Source organism: Mirounga leonina, unplaced genomic scaffold (assembly GCF_011800145.1).
Source record: "Mirounga leonina isolate KUSES-001 unplaced genomic scaffold, KU_Mleo_1.0 Mir_171, whole genome shotgun sequence".
NCBI lineage: Eukaryota > Metazoa > Chordata > Mammalia > Carnivora > Phocidae > Mirounga > Mirounga leonina.
The window spans coordinates 15888328-15912326 of record NW_023270436.1 but is presented as its reverse complement, the minus strand read 5'-3'; the positions used below and the strand labels follow the sequence as shown (position 1 = coordinate 15912326).

General features: G+C 51.6%; 1 protein-coding gene across 3 annotated transcripts in view; it reads left to right on the top strand.

Annotated features, from left to right (window-relative positions):
* The window catches only part of GCN1 (GCN1 activator of EIF2AK4), a 57928-nt gene that overhangs the window by 14735 nt on the left and 19194 nt on the right, over positions 1-23999 (top strand). For all 3 annotated transcript variants that reach the window (XM_035017125.1, XM_035017126.1, XM_035017127.1), the window contains exons 8-38: positions 771-839; positions 963-1071; positions 1540-1614; positions 1867-1995; positions 2534-2584; positions 2926-3024; positions 3237-3410; positions 4663-4815; positions 6021-6113; positions 7472-7547; positions 7698-7857; positions 8655-8844; positions 8943-9067; positions 9842-10020; positions 10327-10420; positions 10995-11108; positions 11201-11399; positions 12588-12743; positions 13223-13404; positions 14482-14562; positions 14911-15054; positions 16247-16374; positions 16557-16746; positions 16957-17027; positions 17681-17846; positions 18199-18393; positions 19295-19541; positions 19980-20101; positions 20428-20542; positions 21319-21498; positions 23635-23855. In XM_035017125.1, the coding sequence (XP_034873016.1) occupies positions 771-839; positions 963-1071; positions 1540-1614; positions 1867-1995; positions 2534-2584; positions 2926-3024; positions 3237-3410; positions 4663-4815; positions 6021-6113; positions 7472-7547; positions 7698-7857; positions 8655-8844; positions 8943-9067; positions 9842-10020; positions 10327-10420; positions 10995-11108; positions 11201-11399; positions 12588-12743; positions 13223-13404; positions 14482-14562; positions 14911-15054; positions 16247-16374; positions 16557-16746; positions 16957-17027; positions 17681-17846; positions 18199-18393; positions 19295-19541; positions 19980-20101; positions 20428-20542; positions 21319-21498; positions 23635-23855 (4287 nt within the window). The remainder of the gene's footprint in view (positions 1-770; positions 840-962; positions 1072-1539; positions 1615-1866; positions 1996-2533; positions 2585-2925; positions 3025-3236; positions 3411-4662; positions 4816-6020; positions 6114-7471; positions 7548-7697; positions 7858-8654; positions 8845-8942; positions 9068-9841; positions 10021-10326; positions 10421-10994; positions 11109-11200; positions 11400-12587; positions 12744-13222; positions 13405-14481; positions 14563-14910; positions 15055-16246; positions 16375-16556; positions 16747-16956; positions 17028-17680; positions 17847-18198; positions 18394-19294; positions 19542-19979; positions 20102-20427; positions 20543-21318; positions 21499-23634; positions 23856-23999) is intronic.

The window sequence follows — 23999 nt, the reverse complement described above, 5'->3', positions numbered from 1 at the left end:
CTTGGTGGTTTTCTCATATGGGACCCCGACCTTTTTCCATGATAGATGAAGTTTGAGTAGCTGGAAAGTTTTCCCTCCAGCTCTGGCTTAGGGAGAACCTGGCAATTACTGGGATGATGATTTGCCTGTTCATGCAGTGATTGACTCTCCCACACCTGAGCACCTGCCGTGTGCCAAGCCCTGTGCTGCCCATGGTGCTGCAGCAGTGAGCCCGGGGAGCCACGATCCCTGCCCTCGGGGAGCTGCGTCTGAGGGGTCTGCCGTCAGACAGAGTCATCTAGTTATATCTGTGATAAGAGCTACAAAGGAAAGGGCAGGAAGTGGTAATACTCTGTAGCGGGGTACCTGACAGAGGCCATGGGTCAGGGGGCACAGCCCTAATGAAGGAACTTAAAAGGTGAGGAGGTGAGGAGGGGTATTTTGGGCAGAGAAAGCAGCCCACGAGAAGCCAGCAGGGGAGGCGCGTGGGGCCGGAGAGCTGTGAGAGGCGGCCTGCCTTGAGCCAGGCCAGGGACTTTGGACTGAATCCCAGCAGCTCTGGAAAGCTGTAGAAGGTTTTAAAATGATAAGTGGCATGATCAGTGGGTCCTCTGTGCATGACACTGAAATTTGGGCACTGATTATTTGTATTTTATTTGTTTGTGTATGTATGTATATATATTTATTTTTACTGATTCATAATTTTTAGAGGCACTCCCACAAGAGGGATCCTTTAGGCCAGTGATGAGATAACTCAGAATGTTGGTCTAAATAGTCTTTGTATTGTCTAGAGTGCCCTGCTGGATTTTTATATGAAGAACATCCTGATGAGCAAAGTGAAGCCTCAGAAGTATCTTTTGGTGAGTGAGAGGTGGACCTTAGCTAGACAAGCTAAATCCAATTTAAAATTCTGATTCAGAGCTGTTCTTTATTCTTCGTTTGTTCCCATGAGGTCTGAGTGCCTGACTCCTTTCTCTTTGTAGGATAACTGTGCCCCTCTGCTCCGATACATGTCCCACTCGGAATTTAAGGATCTGATACTGCCCACCATACAGAAGTCCTTACTTAGGAGTCCAGAGAATGTTATTGAAAGTAGGTCACCATCAGACAGGATGGTGGGAGGGAGGTGGGTTGCCTGATGAGCTGCATCTCTGATACTTGGGGGTGGGGTGAAGTATGTATTCACCGTTTACCTCATTGGGACCTTGGGGGAGAGATCAGGGACCCTTTTGAGAATATGTTGAAAGTCATGGGTCCTTTTGCTAAAAGGATGCACAAAAGTATATCTGCTTAGAATACTGCAAACAATTTTAGAGGTCCAAGAATCTGGAAACCATTCAGGTTAAGAACCTCTGCTCTAGATAGTTTGAACTTGGTGTGGAGGTGGCATGTGAAACCAGGGACAAAGGTGTGACTACTCATGTGACTGTATGAAGATGAAGAGTGGTCGGGGTTCTGTGTGGCTGGACTGCAAGGCCTAACAGCATTTGCTGGGGAGTAGGGCAGAAATGGGTATTTATACCTGAGACAGACTTGCTGCGTACTTTCTGTCCCCCTTAGCTATCTCCAGTCTGCTGGCATCGGTGACTCTCGATCTCAGCCAGTATGCCCTAGACATCGTGAAAGGACTGGCTAGTAAGTATCATGACCCCTCTCCGGCCCCTAGAATGGCACCTTGGGTTTTGGTTGTATTTTCCCAATTATTTTAGGGAAAAGGGCAGGGGACAGCTCAGTTTAGAAAGAAACTACATTTCCATAGTTTCTTGAGATCCTTTATAAGGAGAATACCTAGCTGGGATGGGAGAGTTGGGAACTTGGCGAAGACAGAGCTGAAAGCCTGGATGCTCAGCCCTTGGCGGCTTCTGAGCTGCAGCTCTCTGCGTCCAGGTCAGCTGAAGTCCAACAGTCCCCGCCTGATGGACGAAGCTGTGCTGGCGCTGCGGAACCTGGCCCGCCAGTGCAGTGACTCTTCAGCGATGGAAGCCCTGACCAGGCACCTGTTTGCAATCCTTGGCGGTGAGCAAGACTTCCTGGCTGGGGGCATGGCTGAGGTGTGGGTGCCTGGACCTGCCTGGGACTTCGGGCTCCATTCTGCTTGTGTCAAGGCCGTGTGGCCAGGAGAACAGTCGCAGTAGAATGTGAACATGTGAAGTGAACATTAGCATGCGCAGGGCAGGGCAGTATAGACAGAGGTGATCTCAGTTGTTTTTTTTTTAAGTGTAAACATTATGCATAAAAGGAAAAATTAGAGGGAAACACATCAAAATGTTCATAATGTTTTTGGGTAGTGGGCATGTGGGTGATTTTAAATGTAGTAGCACGTATCTTAGCTTTTCTTTATATTTTTTGTTTCTCAAGTGTTCTGTGAGAACATACTACTGTTTTAGTCAGAAAAAAAACCTAGGGAATGTTATTTTTAAGGCAGCTTCACAATACAAAGGCTGCTTCTGGAATCAGAAACTGTATCTTGGTGTCACACACATGACCACATTAATCACCCCCTTGGGAAATATGGCAGATGAGAATTTTGAATCTTTGCCGTCTCTCCTCTCAGGCTCGGAGGGAAAACTGACTATTGTAGCCCAGAAGATAAGCGTCCTCTCAGGTACAGAATCTCTTCTGGGGTAGTGGTAAGTGTAGTAGTAGATGAGGTGTAACGTAACTGGTGAGTAAGGCAGATCCTTCATTGGATCTTGACTCCTCTGACAGTCCTGGACATCCCAGCCTGGCTCCCAGGACTCTGCTGCCTGCCTGTGTGGCAGGTGGGACTTGTTTGAGTCTAGCGGGAGGCCTGGTTTCTGTAAAAGGCAGGATCATCTGGAGGGAGGATTGAGGGAAGGGCAGTGATGACCAGGGGAGAGGCATGGCTGCTAGGGAAGTGGGCAACGGCAAGAAGAATCTCGTGTTTGTGGTTTTGTGCTGAGCAGGAAATCCCCTGCCTTCCAGGGATTGGGAGTGTCAGTCATCACGTGGTGTCTGGGCCTTCTAGTCAAGTCCTGAATGGGACTGTCGCTGAGATGTTCATCCCGTTCCTCCAGCAAGAAGGTAACTGCAGCATGGGGAGGATGCAGTCTGGACCCGCTCTGACTCTGGTTTTCACCTTCAGAGCTGCCATGAACCCCTTCTCAAGGCAGACCTCCCCTGAAGCATTACTGCTTCCCCCCCGTTGTACTCCTGCTTGCTTTGGGGCACTGCTGGCAGCGATTGGACGTGGGCCTAGGACGCTGAACTGACCGGACTTCTGCTTCTTGCCCTAGTTCACGAAGGCACCTTGGTGCATGCAGTCTCTGTCCTGGCTCTCTGGTGTAACCGGTTCACCACGGAAGTGCCCAAGAAGCTCACCGAATGGTTCAAGAAAGCCTTCAGCCTTAAGACCTCCACCTCTGCAGTGAGGCATGCCTACCTGCAGTGCATGTTGGCCTGCTTCCGAGGTGAGATGCCTCCCCTGCAGGGGTGACCGAGTCTTCTGGGCATCCTCACCATCCCAGGCTTTCCCTTGTGGTCCAGCTTACTCAGCATCACTTCTTTTTGAGCCTCTGGGAGCATCGGGCCTAGTCATCCACAAAGCCTGGAATCGGTGCCCAGTCTTCACAACAGATTCTGGCTTCTCCCCTTTATCAGACCTTCAAGTTACAAAGCTTTATTCAGAGAGGGCCTGGGACTAGAACCTGTCACTGTATTATCTGAAGTCACGGGGAAGGGATTGTGAGAGGCCTGATTCAAAAAGTCCAGCTTCATAGAAACGTTACATGGGAATTACTGAAAACGAACCACTGCCCTTTCTTCGGTGCTGACAAACCTGTCACTTGGGCGTGGGCCTCCACCTCTTTCCTAAGCAAAGCTAGAGGAAACTTTCCAATCTGCGTAGGAACTTGATCTCCAAGGTAAAAATCACCACCTCTGAGATAGGCTTGTACTTCCTTTAAAAAAGTTTACACTTTTGATGACCTGTATTTAAAGAAACATCTAGGAGATTCCAGAGCTGCTGATTCCACAGAAGAGTGTCCCTTCTCTATAGTGCCCGTACTCTGTCAGTTTGCAGTTCTGCTGCGTTGATCAGTCTTGATTTTAGATTGAGTTCTAGATAGCAGAGACTTCTAGTCTCTTCAGCTTGAGCTGTTTCTATTTGATGCTTTCAAAATACACATGATATAAAATAAGCCTTTAAATGTTTTTGTGGATTCAAATCCATGGTATCTTCCAAATGAAATATGTTTAGTAGTTAAGAAAACATTGGTTTAGATATAGTTTTAACAGATGTCCACTTTATTTATTTATTTACTTTTTTGTTAAGTGGGTTTAGTTCATAGGTCAGCATATTGGTTCTGGTTTTAGAATTTGGGTCCGGAGCTTGTCTGGTATTGGGGAAGAGCCCCAGAAAGAAATTGGTAGGTTTGCAGTGTCCCTGGCTCTCCCTGAACCAGCTGTGTGGCCTTGGGCATCTTACTTAATCTCTCTTGGTCCGTTTCCTTACCGATCAGATGAATAGCTGGACTGTTGGATTTGTAAGGATCCTTCTAGCTGTAACATTATGGTTGTAGAGTTTGGGTCTAGTCCCCTACTTCACAAGGTAACTGCAGTGTTTCAGTCAGCCAGTTTGGACCTGAGTGGGTAACGCCTTTCTTGAGTAATCTTGTCACCCTTGACAAAGTGTTTTGTAAGGTGCTGGTCCTCTCTCCATAGGTGATACACTATTGCAGGCCCTGGACTTGCTGCCTTTGCTCATCCAGACGGTGGAGAAGGCAGCCTCCCAAAGCACTCAGGTTCCCACAGTCACCGAAGGGGTTGCTGCAGCCTTGCTGCTCTCGAAGCTTTCTGTGGCTGACTCGCAGGCTGGTAAGGGTCTAGACTTATTCCCCACGGTAGCAGATGAGGCCTCATTCAGAGTCCCCGGGAGGAGTGTCTTGATGTTGAGGATTTCACAGGATCAGCGTGGCCACTACCTCACTGGGTCAGCCACAGGGCCCCTTGTCATCTGCAGGGATGAGCCTCAGGGTCACGCTGGGAGATGGGAATACATCCAGGGGACTCCGTCACTGTCCTCCTTTGCCCTGTTGTTTTAGTGCTCTGGGACGGGGGTTTGTATATGATGCCCACACTGACCTGGGTTTAGTATAGTGGGGCATTTTTTTTAATTGGTTATACATTTTTAGAGTGTAACTTGAAAAACTTCCCCTTAACCAGTCTTCTAGCCACTAAGTTCCCTTCCCTGGACAGTATTACCACTTCCTGCCCAGAAATAGTCAATATGTAATCGACCAAACACACCAGGTAGCAGACTTTGTAAATGGCATACTCTGTACTGAACTCACATTGGAAGAGATTCCAGATCAGGACAACCAGAAGAGCTTTCTCTTTCTTTTTGTGGCTACCTGGTAGTCCATGCTTGCTTTAGTCCCACTCTGCCTGCAGATGTACGTGAACTCATTCCTGCGGTTGGAAGTGGAGTTCGGCTCTTCTCGAGTTTCATTGGGTGTCTTGGCAGGGAGGCAGAGGTGAACATGACCGGCCTTCCGCATGTTTTAGCTGCTTTACTGTAGTGGGAGAGAGGAGATGCAAAAACACATCTGTCGTTGAAGACAGGATGTGACATTAGGGCAGTTTTGAAGGAGGGATTGATTGCTCTTAGTTTAGGTGTTGGCTGTCGGGAAAGGCTTCATGAAGGAGGGAGCATTTGGACGAGGGCCCTGAAGGCTAGCGGGGATTTCACTGGCTGGAAGGGAACAGCCCAGTGTGAGTTCAAACCAGCCTCAGTCAGGGAAGGCACCTGTGAATGTCAAGTATTTCAGCCTGGCACCTGGAGTAGGTGGGGATTCCAGGCAGCAGAGAACCACTGAAAGTTTTCACACAGGCGGTGCTACCAGAAGGACTGGTTAGTTCTCGAACAGGGAGGGAGAGACAGTGAGCCTAGGAGTGACGCAGCCATGCCTGCCTCAGCAGAGGGTCCGTCAGTGCAGCCAGCCCCAGCAGCTTCGGGCAGGAGGGGACCAGCCATGCCGGACGGAGGGAGCTGTCGTGGAGTGACCTTTTGTTTCTTGCAGAGGCCAAACTGAGTGGTTTTTGGCAGCTGATTGTAGATGAGAAGAAGCAGATTTTCACTTCTGAGAAATTCCTGCTCGTGGCTTCAGAGGATGGTGAGTTACTTAGTTGAACTTACTTGACCTTGAGGTTGGGCCTGAGTTTCTCTGGTGGGTCTTCAGAGAGGACCCTTCCCTGAATGCGTCAGCTCACAAAAGCCTGGATCAGAGTGCTGGGGTCAGCAGCTGTGCCGTCGGCTGCTGTGGGAGTGAATGCTCCCCTGGGGGGCATGGAAGGCCGGGGAAACGGGGAGTGGGTAGATGTGTGGAGACAGAGCACTAATGGTTGCGGGGCTGTGGTATTAGGTATAATTATAGCTGATTGGGTAATTGGTGCTGTCTCGGAGGTTTTCTTCTATTACAAGGCAGCTGAGAAGCTCCGGTGGAGTATGGCTGGCGGCACTCCCCCACCGGGAGGCACAAAACTACTGGTTTCTCTCGTGGGAGAGAAGGAACAGTTGATCTTTAAGTTTATGTTTAAAATTCTAGGTTGCCTTAGGGGTGTCTGCTGCTAATCGGTGATTTGGAAAGCCTTTGACTCACAAATCACAACATCCTATTAATGTGCTAAAACTGTTAGTCACTTCCTGATTTAAAAAAAAAAAATTAGTTCTTGTATAGGAAATACAGTCACATAATTCAAAAATAAAAGATCCAAGATGTTGAAAAGCATACCCCTGCTTTGATCTCTGGCCACCCAGTGTCCCTGGCCATGGACAACCAATGGTGTTAGCCTCTGTGTATCCTCGGTATTTTATATTTATACCAGCAGATAGCTTTTTGTATTATTCTTTACCTTATTTATTATTAAGATTTTATTTATTTATTTGACAGAGACACAGTGAGAGAGGGAACACAAGCAGGGGGAGTGGGAGAGGGAGAAGCAGGCTCTCCGCTGAGCAGGGAGCCCGATGTGGGACTCGATCCCAGGACCCTGGGATCATGACCTGAGCCGAAGGCAGACGCTTAATGACTGAGCCACCCAGGCGCCCTGCACAGTAATTTTTAATTAGTTAGAATAAAGCGTATATTTTTCATTAGTCCAAAATACATGTGTGCATTGTCAGCAAAAAAGGAACTTCAGATGAGCTGTAGTTTCACATTGATAATCACATTTATGTTTTAGAGTTCCTTTTCCAGGTCTTTCCACTTCTTTCTGGATGTGTTCTATGTATATTTTTGATGATTTTATTTATCAGTTGAGAGATTGATAGAGAATGTGCACGGGCGCGTGGTGGAGGAGCAGAGGGAGAGGGAGAGAGAATCTCAAGCAGACTCCCTGCTGAACTTGGAGCCCACAGCCCTGAGATGATCTGAGCCAAAATCAAGAGCCAGACACTTACCAGACTGAGCCACCCAGGCACCCCGGATGTCTTCTATATTTTAAAAACACTTCTGTTTGTCTCCCCTCCCAGCCCTGTGTACCGTGTTGCATCTGACAGAGAGGCTTTTCCTTGATCACCCGCACAGACTCACAGGCAACAAAGTTCAGTATGTGAAGCTTATTTACCTTTCCCCATTGGATCGGGTGGGGCAAACCGTGGCAGGAGCCTGAGAAACGGTGGTGCGTGCGGGGTGGGAGGGCTGGCTGCGGAGGGCCCCGCGCGCCCTCCCCAGCATGCTTTGTCCCTGCGCTTGCAGGCAGTACCACCGGGCCCTGGTGGCAGTGCTCCTGAGCCGCACCTGGCGCGTACGCAGGCAGGCCCAGCACACGGTCCGGAAGCTGCTGTCCTCTCTTGGGGGCTTTAAGCTGGCGTTCGGGCTCCTGGAGGAGCTGAAGGCTGTCCTCAGTTCTCACAAGGTGAGGGCATCTGGGCTCCAGAACTGGGGCTTGCTGCCCCGCTCAGCCCACCCTGGTTATGCCGAGGGAGTTCAGGTCGTCTCTTCCTGGGCTGGTCTCACTCAGACACCGTGTGACGCAAGAATCTTCTGCCCTGCCCTTGAGCTCTGATAACACCTTGTTTCAGTAATTCTTTTTTCTTTTCAGAGATGCTTTTCTTCCCATGAATCATGACATGTAGTTCAACCTTCTTATTCTTGAGTAATGGAATAACACTTTGTTTTTAAAGCACTTTATAATTTTTAGAGCATTTGCTACCCGTTCTCTCTTGCTTTTTTCACACTGCTGTTAAAAGGCAGGCAGGCTAAATACCCTTATTTTATATGAGTTGTCCAGGGTTCCGGCAGCTGAAATGACTTGCCAGGGGTCTCCCAGCCAGTGGGTGGCAGAAGTGACCCCAAAGACCTCGTCCCTTTTCAGTGCTCTTTGTGCCCTGTTTCCCTCCCTCCCTAATCCCTCATGAGGGATGTGGGCCAGTGACAGACTTGGGGTCTCTGGCTGGGTCTCCTGGCCCAATTTCTGTGGCTGCCTTTCCCCTCCATGGGCTTCTTAGGTACAAAGTCATGTGTGCTTCTTCCAGGCACATCTCCCAGCCTGTGGGTCCCATGTAGGGAGCTGGGCATCGGTCTCCCCTCTACCAGGAGCTCCAGAGAGCAACGTGTGTGAAAGGCAGCTGTGTCCCTGGCATCTTTGTCTCTTGTGCGCCAGGCCGGCCCGGGGCTCAGAGCAGTGGGGGCTCATGAGTTGTTTCCTTGTAGGTGCTACCCTTAGAGGCTTTGGTGACTGATGCTGGGGAGGTGACTGAGGCAGGCAAGGCCTACGTACCCCCAAGGGTCCTGCAGGAGGCTCTTTGTGTGATCTCCGGGGTGCCAGGACTGGAGGGCGACACCACCAACACCGAACAGCTGGCCCAGGAGATGCTGATTATCTCGCACCACCCATCCTTAGGTCTGTGCTGGGGGCGGTTGCAGGAGGGGCAGGGACGCTGTTGGGCAGGATAAGGGCAGGCCGGGCAGAAGGCCTCAAATTGCTCCCCTTCCCTTTAGTGGCAGTGCAGTCTGGACTCTGGCCAGCGCTCCTTGCCAGGATGAAGATTGACCTGGAAGGCTTCATCACCAGGCACCTGGATCAGATCATCCCTAGCATCACCACGCAGAGTCCCCTGAACCAGGTGATTGGCATGTGGACTAATTCTGGCCTCAGGTCAGAGTGTCAGAGGGAGGTTTCAATGAAATAGGTGCAGGTGTGGTGAAATGGGGCCTTGGACCCCTTGGGTTGCAAGTAACAGAAAATGCAAAATGGTTTAAGCACAAGAGGGAGCTTCCTGCTGCTTCTGACTGCTGAGTCATAGGGTATGACTGGTCCCCGTCGTGCTGGCTACAGGGACTTAGATGTTATCTTCAGGACACTGCAGGTGGCATCTCTCTTGCTCTCCATCTCTCTGTCTCTTCCATCTCAGTTTCATCTCTGTGCTCCATTGGGGCCTTCATTCTCCAGCAGTCTCCCCCCTTCTCGTAGCGGGGCAGCTGATATACTTCCAGACTTACAACTTGTCCCCCATCAGCTCCAGTGAAAAAGCTTGCATTTTCCAGTCATTTCACCTGGCATGGGGTCTCACTGCCCCTGGGTGGCCTGGCTTGGGCCCTGTGCTTGTTTCTGAGCCTTTGTGGTCTAGGTCACATGCCCACCTCTGGAAGAGGCAGGGGCGGCTCCACCTGCACCACGGAGACTGAGAGTAGAGGGGGAGTGTGACACCCAGTCAGGGCGCTGGTACCAGACCAAGTGGGAGACGCTTGCCGTGAAGGCAGGCTCACACTGCCGCTATCTACAATGGCGGGCAGTGCTCAAAACAGGAGGAGTCTGTAGCTGGGTGCATTTAGGCATGGCAGGACCCCTCTCCAGTGCCAGCCTTGTCACACCCCGACCGTGTCTGTTTGTCTGACAGTCTTCCATGAATGCCATGGGCTCCCTGTCCATCCTGTCCCCGGACCGGGTCCTCCCGCAGCTCATCAGCACCATCACTGCCTCCGTGCAGAACCCTGCACTGCGCCAGGTGACACGGGAGGAGTTTGCCATTATGCAGACCCCTGCCGGGGAGCTGTATGACAAATCTATCATCCAGAGGTGAGTCCCCACTCGCGGACTCAGTTGCCCCAAGCCTTGGTTTTTTACCTCTAAGAGAGAAAGGCCTCCTTTATAGGGTTAAGGAGTGAATGTTACAAGGAATAAATGAAATCACTCATCCGTTCTTTGGACAAGGACTGCTCTGTTCCAGGCACATGCTTAGGCCTGGGATACAAGAGCATGTCAGGTAGCGCGCACTGCTTGTGCATGCAACTTCAAAGCTAGCTGGGCTTTCACGGCTGGCGGGAGGCTGGAGGACCTATCGGCTGTTTCGAAGCTGGCTGATTACCTGCTTTGATGTTTCAGTGCCCAGCAGGACAGCATAAAGAAGGCCAACATGAAGCGAGAGAACAAAGCTTACTCCTTCAAGGAGCAGATCATCGAGCTGGAGCTCAAGGAAGTGAGTACCTGTGGGGTGGCTGCCGAGCTTGGTGGCCTCAACCTGGTGACTTTCCCAGCTTCGTGTATACTGTTACCCGGGGTCATTCTGGGGCCCATGCACACTCTTCTGACCCCTCCACCAGCCCCGCGTTCCCCTACCAATGGAGGTGCTCAGTAAATGCTTGTTGAATGAATGAGTGATTTCTTGGCCTTTTCCAGGCTGCAACTTATACTGGGGGAGAGCATCTGTAGGAGGGAGGCGAAGGTTTAGATTCCGAAGCCGCGTGATTAGAATAGCCTTTCCAGCACACTGAGGGCCTTTTCATTTTTCTAACATATAAAAGGCTCTTCTTGCCTTTGTCAATAGAGAATCCAGTAAGAAATTACTTCTCTACTACTGTCTCCATCCTCTGGAAACCAGGTGGCTGTGGACTTTGTGGGAGGTTGGGGGAGGCCGCACGGCGGGTTTGGGGGCCCAGGTCACAGACTTAGAGCTGGCATGGTACTGACTGTGGGACTGATCTCGCCCTGCTCTGTGGCGGGGGGGGAGGTGTGTTCCCTGGAGATGGAATTGGTTTGCTTGTTGCCTTTAGGAGATAAAGAAGAAGAAAGGCATAAAAGAGGAGGTACAGCTGACCAGTAAGCAGAAGGAGATGCTGCAGGCCCAGCTGGACAAGGAGGCACAGATCCGGAGACGACTGCAGGAGGTGAGTGGCCACTGCCCCGACAGGCCAAACCCGCTCCTCACTATCTGGAGCAGGCCCTGCTGACCTGTCTCCTGGGACAACTCTGCTTGCAGCTGGACGGTGAACTGGAGGCGGCGCTGGGCCTGCTGGACACCATCCTGGCCAAGAACCCGTCTGGCCTGACCCAGTATATCCCTGTTTTGGTCGACTCTTTCCTGCCCTTGCTGAAATCTCCCCTGGCCGCTCCCAGGATCAAGAACCCTTTCCTGTCCTTGGCTGCCTGCGTCATGCCTCTGAGGCTCAAGGCTTTGGGTTAGTTCTTGTTTGCTGGCTGCGGGCGTGGCCCAGGGCAGGTTGGGAGGGGGGGCGGGGATGCTCTTGAGCACTTAGGGAGAGGCATGTGGTGGTCTGGGCTACTGACTTCTGTTTCTTTCTTTTTATTTTTTTTTAAAGATTTTATTTATTTATTTATTTGAGAGAGAGAGAGAAACAGCATGAGAGTGGAGAGGGTCAGAGGGAGAAGCAGGCTCCCCACTGAGCCGGGAGCCCGATGTGGGACTCGATCCCAGGACTCCGGGACCATGACCTGAGCCGAAGGCAGTCACTTAACCAACTGAGCCACCCAGGCACCCCTGACTTCTGTTTCCATATGGAAGCAGCCTTGGAACCCCGAGCTGCATACCCTTAGGATCCACATAGAGCTGCCTCCTCCCTCCTGTTTTACGTCTGCTGTGCCTTCATTCTGAGTACGAAGTTTTAGACACTAATCAGTGTGATCCTTCTGTAACAGTTTTAAAACTAAGAAGTCAGAAATTCAGTGGTAATGGGGTTGGTTTGGTGCCACGTGGCCAGTGAGTGCAGCCCAGAACTGCTTAGCAGCCCCATGTCCGTGATGAGGGGTCTCTGTGACCCTTAGCTTTTCGTTAGCTATGGAGAAACAAAGACCAGGTAGGGTGGCTGGGCATTATGGTGGCCTCACTGTTGTGGGTTAAGCAGACTTCCTAGCTTACAGGGGATGTTCCTATGGGTGAGGCCAGAAATCTGGGAACAGTTCTGAGTGGAAAAGAGTTGGCACTTCATGGAGCCTGCTGAAACAGTTACTCACTGGCTGGGCTTACTACATGGAAGGTGGGAGCTCCAGATGGGTAGAGCTTCACCATTGGCTGAACAACCCTGGGTGGCTCACACCTATAACTTCTTAGTGTCAGAAGGACAGCTCCTGCCTGCCTACCTGCATCCATCCCCCTGACCAATGCTGTCATGAAGATGAAATGAGAAATTACGTTGAGAACATTTTGGCCCAGCAGCATTGATTACTTTAAAAAAAAATTTTTTTATTGTTATGTTAATCACCATACATTACATCATTAGTTTTTGAGCATTGATTACTTTTAAATCAGAGTAGGAGGCATCTCTGCCTGGGGTCCCTGCTTTGTGCCTGGGCTAGATTCTGTGTCTCTGTATTGGTCATCCTCTTTGGGTTCCTTCTCTTGGACACAGGCACTTTGGTGAGCCACGTGACTCTACGCCTCCTGAAGCCAGAGTGTGCCCTGGATAAGTCATGGTGCCAGGAAGAGCTGTCAGTGGCTGTGAAGAGGGCGGTGACCCTGTTGCATAGCCATACCATCACCAGCAGGGTGGGCAAGGGTGAGCCAGGTAAGGAACAGGGCAGGGAAGGGCAGCAGAGGCACCAGGCCGTATGTGCTGGTGCAGCAAGTGCATGAGCCTCAGTGTCCCCCTCCCGGGGCTCCCTGAGGTGTGGCCTGGATGAATCACTTCTGTTCCTGGCCTTCGTTTCCTTCTCTGAAAAGTAGGGGGGAGGTTGGACCAGATGGAGAATTTCTGGGTCCTGGTATTCTGTGAGTCACTGTGACCCCCAGTGGGAATTTGCTTCTCATTACTGGAATCTACTTGTGTGTTTGAACTCTCTCCTCCTGGAACCGGGCAGTGTTTAGGGTAGGAGCAGGATTCAGAACTGGGCTATCAGCTGTCGTCTCTGTCATCATATTCTGTGCTTCTGGGCGTCAGAAAGGGCCTCCAGCTTCCTTTACTCCCTGCCCCACTCACCTTGAGGATGGAAATCGAGGCAGCAGCTCTGTAGATGCCTGCAAGATTGTGTCTGCTTGCTCTCACAGATGCCGCGCCCCTGTCTGCACCAGCCTTCTCCTTAGTCTTCCCGTTTCTAAAGATGGTGCTGACTGAGATGCCCCACCACAGCGAGGAGGAGGAGGAGCGCATGGCCCAAATTCTTCAGATACTCACCGTCCATGCCCAGCTGAGGGCCTCACCCAGCAACCCCCCTGGGCATGTGGACGAGGTTGGCAGGGGAGCTCGGCTCTACCCTTGGCTTGGAGAAGGGGGGTCAGGGAGGCAGGGGCTCTCCACGCTTCCTGGCCCATCAGCAGTTCTGGTGGGGTCGTAGAGTGTGGGCATGTATCTATAGCAGCATCCAAGTGTTCTCTTCAGTGCAGCACTCACAGCCTCAAAGAAGCTTACAGGTCTCCTGAGAGTTTCTGACCTGGAGAAGTTGAAGGATTTTGTAGCAATTTATTGTGTTAGTTTTTTTTCTAACTCCGAAGATAATGCTGATCACTCTGCCTTTGACTTGCTTGTGATTATGAGATTGGACCTCATTCACTGAAGGGTTTCCTTCTTAATAGATTATGTTCTGAAAATGTGCCAAATTAATGCATGTATATGTTTAAAAATTTTAAGAACACAGAAACAAAACAAAAAAAAGGAAATACAGCCCCACACAGTAAGGCAAAAATGGATCGCCCTGCTTCTTTCATATGACCATATACTCTGGTCTTCTCTCATGCCAGTGGCTTTGCAGGCTGTGTAGGGTTCTACGCTGTGGGGGCACATGTTTCAGTTAACTCTTTCCCTGTTGATATTTTAAGGTTGTTTCCAATTCCTCCCTGTTGTGAGCAGCACCGTGGTGTGCTCCCCTGTGCACCTGCATGAGCGTTCCGCAGGACATGTTCTCAGGCATGGAGTTACTAGGTTATGCAGCACATTCTGAGCTATGCCCTCACTGAGAGTTCCCATCTCTCCTTACCTAACACAGCCTCAGATTGTAATTAACCTTGCCAACGATGGGTAAAAACAATATCCCATTTTATTTTGCGCTTCTCTCCTGCTTGTAAAGTTAAGTATCCCTGTGTTTAGGGGCCATCTGCATTTCAGGTTGTGTGAATTTCAGGTTCATTTCAGAATGTGTTTGCTTGGAGTCCCAGAGGATGGTGGCTGACTGGGGTTGGCTCGCATGGAGTTAGTGGTAAACCTGACACGGTTTCCCTGTGGGTGAGAGGATGCTGCTGCTCGTGCTGCCAGGCGTGGTTACAGACCTTCCCCAGAGCCTCACCCTGCCTTACCTGCTGTTCTCTCTCAGAATGGCCCGGAACTGCTGCCTCGAGTGGCCATGCTGCGCCTTCTGACCTGGGTGATCGGGACGGGCTCTCCCCGCCTACAGGTGATCTGGCTGTTGCTGCACCTCAGTTTGTGACCCTGAGCTCAGGGCCCAGTGCTTGGGGTTGAGTCCTAGTTCTCTTTCTCAGCCCTCACTTTTGGATTTGAGCTAAAGGGCTGCTTTTAATAGAGCCAGCCTGAACATTCTCAGCTAGTGAGGGGTTCTGCTTAGGGCCTGCCACCGGCCTGGGCTGGAGCCCGGGGGGGACTTGGCCCCACTAGGGCTTCGGGGTGGGCTTTCTCAGTTCAGATCCCTCTCTGGGCCCCTCAGCCTATTGCCCGGCCTCCTGTCTGACCCCATAGAGGTAAATAATATGCTGAACTGAGCCCAGTGCATCAATGTCGTCCTCAGGTTCTGGCTTCAGACACCCTGACCACCCTATGTGCCAGCAGCAGTGGTAAGGACAGCTGTGCCTTCGCAGAGCAGGAGGAGGTAGACGTGCTGCTCTGTGCCTTGCAGTCCCCTTGTGCCAGCGTGCGGGACACTGCGCTCCGGGTATGCGCCCACTCCCTTGCGTGGCCAGTGGTACTCCGTGTTCCTCAGTGCAAGTGTTTGAACTGCATGAGGGACATTCTTTCAAATGATGCCATCAAATGATGATGGGAGATGCCTCACATCTGCACCTCTGTGTCCTGGGGACAAAGAGAAGAGGTCACGGGGTGGGTTAGGATCATTCCAGGAAGGGGGACAACAACTGTCCCAACTGTCACAGCATGTCACTGGCTATTTTTGTCTTTACCTTGGAAGACTTCACCTGGTTTTATATATATATATAAATTTTAGAGAAACAGAGAGAGAGAGAGAGTGGGGAGGGGCAGAGGAAGAGAGGGAGAGAGAATCATAAGCAGGCTCCATGCTAAGCGTCGAGCCGGACGCAGGGCTCAGTCTCAAAACCCTGAGATCATGACCTGAGCTGAAACCAAGAGTCAGATGCTTAACTGGCTGAGCCACCCAGTGCCCCAGCTTCACCTGTTTTCTAAAATGGAAGGTGGGTCTCTTGGTACTTCTATAGATAGATAAGATTCAGAGTGTTAGTTTGTTTTTTCAACCTGTCACCTTGTACTTGGCTTTTCTTGGTGCTTTTGGACCAAAAACTAAAGGATCCCCTTGGAGTATGAGACAGGGCTTCCCGAATGCCAGTCTGCAGCCCCTTGCTATCAATCTGTGACAGTTTTCACTGGCTCTTGGCAAAATGTGGAAAACAATAGCAGTGTGGCAAATTTTTCTTAAAGACAAAGGGAATGTCCTTTTTCTAAAGTTTTGTCTTGCATATTGAGAGTTAAGTTTTTTAATTTTATGTTAAAAAAGATTCCACCACCATATGCCCATCATCTCTCAAAGAAAAAGCTGTGTGAAGAGCCAGAGCCGCTAACGAGTTGAGCTGAGGCCAGGCACTCCCTAGCACTGGTCGTGCTGTCCAGTGTGCTTTGTGCAGTGATGGGAATATTTTATATCTGCTGTCCAGTGTGGTAGCCACGAACCAATGTGTGTGGCTGTCGAGCACTTAAAAATGTGGCTGGTGTGACTAAGGAACTTAGAGTTTGTTTTAATTGATTTAACTTTGAAGATCCACATGCGGCTGGTGGCTAGGTTTTGGATAGTACAGGCTTAGAGGAAGGTGAAGAGACAGGTCAGAAGCTCTTGCAAAAAGTCACGCCTCACTCAGTTCCATCTCACCCCCTCTCAGGGGCTGATGGAACTCCACATGGTATTGCCAGCGCCTGACACCGACGAGAAGAATGGCCTGAACCTTCTGCGGAGGCTCTGGGTGGTCAAGTTTGACAAGGAGGAGGAGATCCGGAAGCTGGCTGAGAGGTGAGAACCCCTGGAAGATTGTTTTGGTTTTTTCTTTTTCCTGCTCTATTGTCTCTCCCCTTAGGAAAAAACCAGACACAGAGTGCTCAGCCTACAGCAAGAGAAGGGCTGGGTGGTCGGGTTTGGCAGGGTGGGTGCTGCAGATCTTTATCTGACTAGTCCCTGTCTTTGGTCTGCTACAGGCTCTGGTCAACGATGGGCCTAGATCTGCAGCCAGACCTCTGCTCCTTGCTGATCGACGATGTCATCTATCATGAGGCAGCTGTGAGGCAGGCTGGGGCCGAAGCCCTCTCCCAAGCTGTGGCCCAGTACCAGCGGCAGGCAGCAGAGGTTATGGGCAGACTCATGGAGATCTACCAGGAGAAGCTCTATGTGAGTGGCCTGTGCACCCTGCTGTGGGCTGGGCCAGGGGAGGGTGGGTTGGACTCTGTGTGGCCTCTGACCTGCTCCAGACAGGAGTCTTGGAGCTCGCTGTGGCCCAGGGTGGCTATGACTGATCTCCCGCCTCACAGCTGGGTGGATGGCTCGCCCGGCTCGGCTGGGGAGAGCACCACAGTGCATTTATCAGCCTGTCTATTGCAGCGGCCACCCCCAGTGCTGGATGCCTTGGGACGCGTTATCTCCGAATCTCCTCCAGATCAGTGGGAAGCCAGGTATAACAGCCATTGCAGTCCTGTTCTACTTAGAGCTTTCTGAGATGCCGCAGGTTGGCTGGGTTGGGTGCTGAGAGGAGGTAGTGTGGAGTCATGGGGCAGTTGAAGGACAGGGCAAGACCTCGCTCTGAGTCAGAGGGACCTGAGTTCAAGTTCTGGCTTCTCCTGGGCTAGCTGAGTGACTTTGGGCAATTTTTTCCTTTCCTCCCAGCCTCTGTTTCCTCAGAGGTCCCTGGACTTTTTTACTGTCCTCTAGCTGAAAAGGATAGTAGCACTTTGCCTTTGTAGAGTAGGTTTACTTCCAAGTGCCTTCACATTTGGTTCTTTTACTTCTCCCCTCCTGTGGCCTGCCCTGGAGGTAGAAGGGTAGGCATTGCACTCAACATGTGGAGAAACAGAGGCAGAGCTGGTCCCTGCCCAAGGTCATCCTGTAGGAGGTAAACTCTGGGCAGATGGCAGGTCTCCATTTGATAAATGGGTTGTTGAGACTGTTGTGTAGACTGGTGAGTAAGCACCAGGTAGTGGGCTCCACGCTGTGCTTTGCACCCCAGAGGGAGCTGCTGCAGGCTCCCTTGCCTTGTGGCACAGATCCTACCAGCAGAGGAGGCCCCTGGCCAGCCCTCGCCCCCTGACAGGCTCCCCCTTCTTCCCAGGTGTGGCTTGGCTTTGGCCCTGAACAAGCTCTCCCAGTGTTTGGACAGCTCTCAGGTGAAGCCCCTCTTTCAGTTTTTTGTCCCTGATGCCCTCAACGACCGAAACCCAGATGTCCGGAAGTGTATGTTAGATGCAGCCCTTGCGACGCTCAACGCCCACGGGAAGGTGAGAGATCTCAGCCAGCGGAGGGGGTGGGGAGCGGGCTGGGCCAGGGCAGGAGGCAGTGCTGAGCAGGACTGAGCAGGGAGGCTGAGCGCCAGGGGGCCTGGCTGGGTACTGGCCCCCATGGAAAATTTCATTTTCTTTTGAGCCAAAAAGACCCCATAAGGGTGTTAAATTCTTCTAAGTCTGCTGCATTCCTGCCAGAAAGCTGGGAAATCCGCTGGCATCGCTGGCTGGCTTGTCGGGATGCCGGTCCCGGAGCCAGACTCGGGCTCGGTCGTCAGGGCAGAGACCGTCATCCCCAGACGCCGGCTGTAGGATTGACGTGAGGCTCTGGGCGGGCTTGGCTTTCCAGGAGAACGTCAACTCGCTGCTGCCGGTGTTCGAGGAGTTCCTGAAGAACGCGCCCAACGATGCTAGCTACGACGCCGTGCGGCAGAGTGTGGTGGTCCTCATGGGCTCTCTGGCCAAGCACCTGGACAAGAGTGACCCCAAAGTGAAACCCATTGTTGCCAAGCTCATCGCTGCCCTCTCGACCCCCTCCCAGCAGGTACCCGCCTCCTGGCTGGGGAATCGGGACCGACTGCAGGTGTGCAGTGGGGTGCTAGGAGCAAGCTGGGGATCAGGGCCCGGAAGGCCTAGTTCTCAGCAAGTAGTCATCCTCTCTCTTGGGGCAGCCTGGTTTATGGTTAAGAGCATCCAAGACTAATAGTCTTTTTTTTTTGCACTTAGTACAAACCCAGCACTGGGGATACCAAGATTAAAAAAGAAAAGAAAAGAAAAAGAAACGATGGCTCCCTCTGCTGAGTTTCCCTGATCCTCTGCGTTCTTTACACACTTCAGGGGCCTTTTAGTGTAGTCTCCAAGCCATAGTGCAAGGATTGTTGTTTTCTTTTTGGAAAAACATCTGTATATATTTCTCCCTTCTCCCCTCCCAAAATGACTTGCATTTTGGATCACCCAGATTGTGTCAAATGCAGGTTTACAAAACTGTGGTTAAATAAATTTGAAAACTCCCCTGCAAGGGGTCCGCCTGGCCCTCTGGCAACGCAGCGCCTGGCTATACTCTCATCGGGCTTCATGAGCTGTGGCTGAAAGGCAGAAACGCTTGGTTTGGGCCTGGCCCTGTAAGGCAAGGCTGAATTCCCCTTGTGACTGACAAGTTAGAAAACTGAAAGCCTTGGGCCATTTTTAAGCAGGTGCAGTAACACACTTCTCTCTAGATCTTTCTATGTGAGTGGGTCTTGCGGGAGTTTTCTCTCACTGGACCAGGCTTCACGGATGTGGTGCACACCGTGACAGAGCCCGTGTCACCCACGGGCCTATAACGCTGCTCACTTGTCTGACAGGCCATGGCCGAGGTGGGGCTTGGGGACATCTAGTGGTGAGGCGCCGTGTGGGGACCGGCTGTGGCTGAGCGGTGGCACTGACGGGGCAGGCCCCTCCCGTAGGTCCAGGAGTCCGTGGCCAGCTGCTTGCCCCCTCTCGTGCCAGCCATCAGAGAGGACGCGGGCGGGATGATCCAGAGACTGATGCAGCAGCTGCTGGAGTCCGACAGGTATGCCGAACGCAGAGGGGCCGCCTATGGGCTGGCGGGCCTGGTGAAGGGCCTGGGCATCCTGTCGCTGAAACAGCAGGAGATGATGGCTGCGCTGACCGACGCCATCCAGGACAAGAAGAACTTCCGCCGGCGAGAGGGTGAGTGTGTCTGAGCTTGGGGCCGCCCAGGGTGGGAAGTCGGTCCCCACGGCTGCTGGAGGAAGGAGTCTGTTCTTTCCCTCCCCACTGGAGGCCTGGTGTGTGTGTGTGTGTGTGCGCGTGTGTGTGTGCGCGTGTGTGCGCGCATTGTGGGGGCAGATGGTGTCACCTCTTCCATCCTGGCCTTGCTGAGGTGGCCTGGACTCTCTTCTTTCTCACTCAGCCGAGAGAGAATTGGCCTTACTAGCAGTTAGTGCCAAGAAGTGACAGACATTGCCCTCGTGTCTCCTCCTCTCTGCTCAACCATGCCCATGCTCTCTGCTCCCTCATGGGGCAGCCACTGTAGTCTCACAACGGCCTTGAGTGTTTCCAGAGGCTGCGGAGATGGCAGGGATGTGAGCCCGTGGCTGTTTCCAGCTGTCCCGCCTTCTCCCCCAGGAGCCCTCTTTGCCTTCGAGATGCTCTGCACCATGCTGGGGAAGCTCTTCGAGCCCTACGTGGTTCACGTGCTGCCCCATCTGTTGCTGTGCTTCGGGGATGGGAACCAGTATGTGCGTGAGGTAGGTCCTGAGAATGCACGTGAGACCCGCCGCCGGCCGGGGCTGCTTCTGGCCGTGGGTCTCGGCCTGGGGGCTGGGGGGTGCAAGGGCCCACTGCTGGAACCCCTCCGCCTGTACCTTGGGTACCAGTTACTGGTACAGACTCCTCTGATTCCCAGTAAAGCACTGCCGCTCTGAGAAACTCTCCTCAGCTGTGTCTGTAGGCCCCGGCACAAGGTCTGACCCCCAGTCAGTGTTGGTCAGCAGGGGGAGCATTTGGACAGGCATCAGGCCTTGACCCTTGCTTGGGCAAGGAGGCCCCTGAACGCCTTTTCTCCTCCCTTGAGGCTGCAGATGATTGTGCCAAGGCTGTGATGAGCAACCTGAGTGCTCACGGGGTGAAGCTGGTGCTCCCCTCCTTACTGGCTGCCCTGGAGGAGGAATCCTGGAGGACCAAGGCTGGTAAGGCCATTCCCTTCGGTGTCTCTGTCCCAACCTCCTTTTCTGAAGACTGCCCTTGCAGGGATCTGGGGAGCCATCCAGGGATCCTGTCCTGTGCGTGTGTGCTCCCCAGACCATGGACAAGGCCAAGACCCTCTGAGCCATCAGGCAGCTCAGTCTTTCAATAATTTGTGTGCTTTCATGCAAAGAGCAGGCCTCTGGTGGGTGCCGTAGCCCTAAGTGAGGAAGTCCCAGAGCTTTAAAGTTAGTTTGTGGCAACTTCTGTGACTTTAAAGCTTTTTTCCCCCCATTAAGCCCCTTTTTAAAAATAGAATCTTCTTTGGTATCCTAATACACAAAACAGATTCAAGCAGAGCTGCTCTGATTTGGGCAGGGTCAAGATCTGGGGTCCTCCCACTCAGTCCTTCAGGTTCCACACTGCAGTTTTAAAAATCACAGATCTAAATGAGTTTTTTCAAATATGGGTAAAGAAACTAGGCCAGAGAAATTCAGTGAATTGGCCTTGGGTCACCACCAGGGCTCAGCGAGGTCTTGCCCCATCCTGGTCTTGCCTCTTTTCCCCACACCACCCTGCATCACCCCCAGAATGCCATGGCTCAGCAGGCCTCAGGAGCATTGTGCTCGCTCTGCTGGAGCCCCCCCCCCCCCCCCCAGAACTGCTTTAGCACAGTCTGCAGAGGGGCAGGCTGGTTGTCCCTTGCCCAGACAGCCGGCACAAGTGGCTCCCTGGCCTGTGCTCAGTGATTCCATGCTGGGCCTATGTCTGCCATCCGCAGGGTCGGTGGAGCTGCTCGGGGCAATGGCATACTGTGCTCCCAAGCAGCTGTCATCCTGCCTGCCCAACATCGTGCCCAAGCTTACGGAGGTGCTCACTGACTCCCACGTCAAAGTGCAGAAGGCCGGACAGCAGGCCCTGAGGCAGATCGGCTCCGTCATCAGGAATCCGGAGATCCTGGGTACACTTCTCCCATGAGGGCCCTGGCCCTGGCTCCTCCTCCCATCCCTGGACACTGCAGGGAATGTGCATTCAGCAAAGATTTTTGCCCTCTGAGGACAGATATATTCACATTGAAATAACCTCTAAATTCTGGGAAACCCTTTTTCTAGGATAGTTAGTGGGAAGTAGTTTGGAAGCAGTTTTGCCACTGGTCTAGAGCAATCATCACTGATTGCACAGATAGGGAACCTGGGTCAGAAGCAGCCTGACTCAGAGAGCTCGGTGCCCTAAGCTGAGCCCTGAGGTCAACAGAATTGAATGACATGCTCTGGACCACATCAGCATCACACATTCTTTGGAAACTTTCTATTCTGTCTCATTCCTGAAGATGTGTGATAGAGGGGAAGCTTAGGGAAGGGTTATTTCCCTTAACGGCGCTCTTTAGTGTGGTTCTTGATGGAGTGATGGCAGCAGGTTGATTTCTAGAAACAAAACCCAGCAGCCACCTCACCCAGCATGTCACTTGTTAAATGTTAAGCTTCAGTGTGGAACATAGGTAATTGTTCAGTGTAGTTCAGCTAGAGTGTTAACCAGACTTTTCTTCATTCAGAAAATGATGTTTCTTATTTGCGTGTTTTTGTTTTTCAAGGGATGAACAGGTATCCTTGGGTTTTACTGTTTTTCATAATGTCCAGCAGCCCTGGGGATTCCTAGGGCTGGGAGCAGTCTCAGTATCTATCAAATGAGGGGAAGTGCTTTTCGTTTTTGGGAATCCAGCATGGATTTTTTTTTTATTTTAATTGAGATATGATTTGCATAATGTTAAAATCACTTTTAAAAAATTTATACAATTCAGTGGGTTTTTTGTTTTTTGTTTTTCTTCTTATTCACAAAATTACATACACATCACCACTGTCTAGTTCCAGGGCATTTTCCTCACCGCAGAAAGAAACCCTATACCTGTTAGCATTCACTCTCATTTCCTTCCCTACCTCTGGGCCCTGACAACCACTACTCTGTTTTCTGTTTCTTTGGGCTTGCCTGTTGTGGACACTTCATGTGGTGGGATCATCTGTGGCTAGCTTCTTGAGCTTAGCATCATGTTTTCAAGGTTCATCCCGATAATCCATCATATGGATAGACCACATTTTGTTTATCAAGTCATCTGTTGATGAACGTTTGGATTGTTTCTGCATATTGGCTGTTCAGAGTAATGCTGCTGTGAACATTTGTGTACAAGGTGGTTTTCTTTGTAGGAGTGTTCAGGTCTCTTGGTTAGATTCCTAGGAATGGAAAGTGCTGGGTCATGGTATGGTAACTGTCCGCCTTTCTGAGGAACTGCTAAATGTTTGCCAAATCGGGTGGATCATTTGACATTCCCAGTAGCAGTGTGTGAGAGTTCCCATTGCTGACACTGTTATTGTCTGTCTTTTTGGTTACAGCCACCCTTGTGGGTGTGAAGTGGCATCTCATTGTCGTTTTGATTTGCATTTCCCTAATAACTAAAGATGTTGAACGTCTTTTCATGGGCTTATTGGCCATTTGCATATCTTCTTTGGAGAACTATTAAAATCTTCTGTCCATTTTTTACTTGGGTTATTAGTTGTTTTTTTTTTTTTAAATTGTTGACCAGCATGGATCTTTATAGTGGTTGAATTCCCTGGGCTTGTGGAAAAGAGACGCCAGGTATTTCTCTTGGCAATTCTTTTGCTGGGCTGGCGGTGCCGAATTGGAGAGCTTGTTTGATCTGGGCTGGACTGCTCTGAGCATTCTGGGCTTCATTGCTACCACCCACTGGCTCAGTAGCCTTCGCTGTCTCACAGCCAGACCACCCTGGGCTGCCGCTTCAGTAAGGAGACACGCGGTGCCCGAGCAGTGGTCCCGTGGAGGCTCTGCCCACTGAAGGTTGCTCCCAGTCGTCCTGCCAGATCAAGCTGCGCCATGCCTAGGGGTGATGGCTGCCACCTTCTTCCTCATGGAGCAAGGATTGCTCCTTGCAAGCAGGCTGGCTTCCACAGCCGGTGACTTGTGGGGCTCCGAGGAGGGGTATCCCCGGACTTCCTTCTCTTGTGACCCTCTGTAGTTCTGGGGACCCAGCGGCTCTGCTATGCCTGAGACTCGTATAAATTAGCCTTTCTCTTGTTTGGACATGCAGCCATTGCCCCAGTCCTGCTGGACGCCCTGACGGACCCCTCTAGGAAGACCCAGAAATGCTTGCAGACCCTGCTGGATACCAAGTTTGTCCACTTCATTGATGCCCCATCCTTGGCCCTCATCATGCCCATTGTTCAGAGAGCCTTCCAGGACCGTTCCACGGACACGCGGAAGATGGCAGCCCAGATTATTGGCAACATGTACTCCCTGACAGACCAGAAGGTAGCAGCCCAACTGGGACTGGTATAGGACAGACCAGTAGATGCTGGTTTAGGGCACAAAGTCCCTGCCCACAGTAGACATGGGAGGGCTATGGGCTCTTGATCCCTGATTATGTTTAGGGGAAGAAGAGCAGTTTGGGGTGGA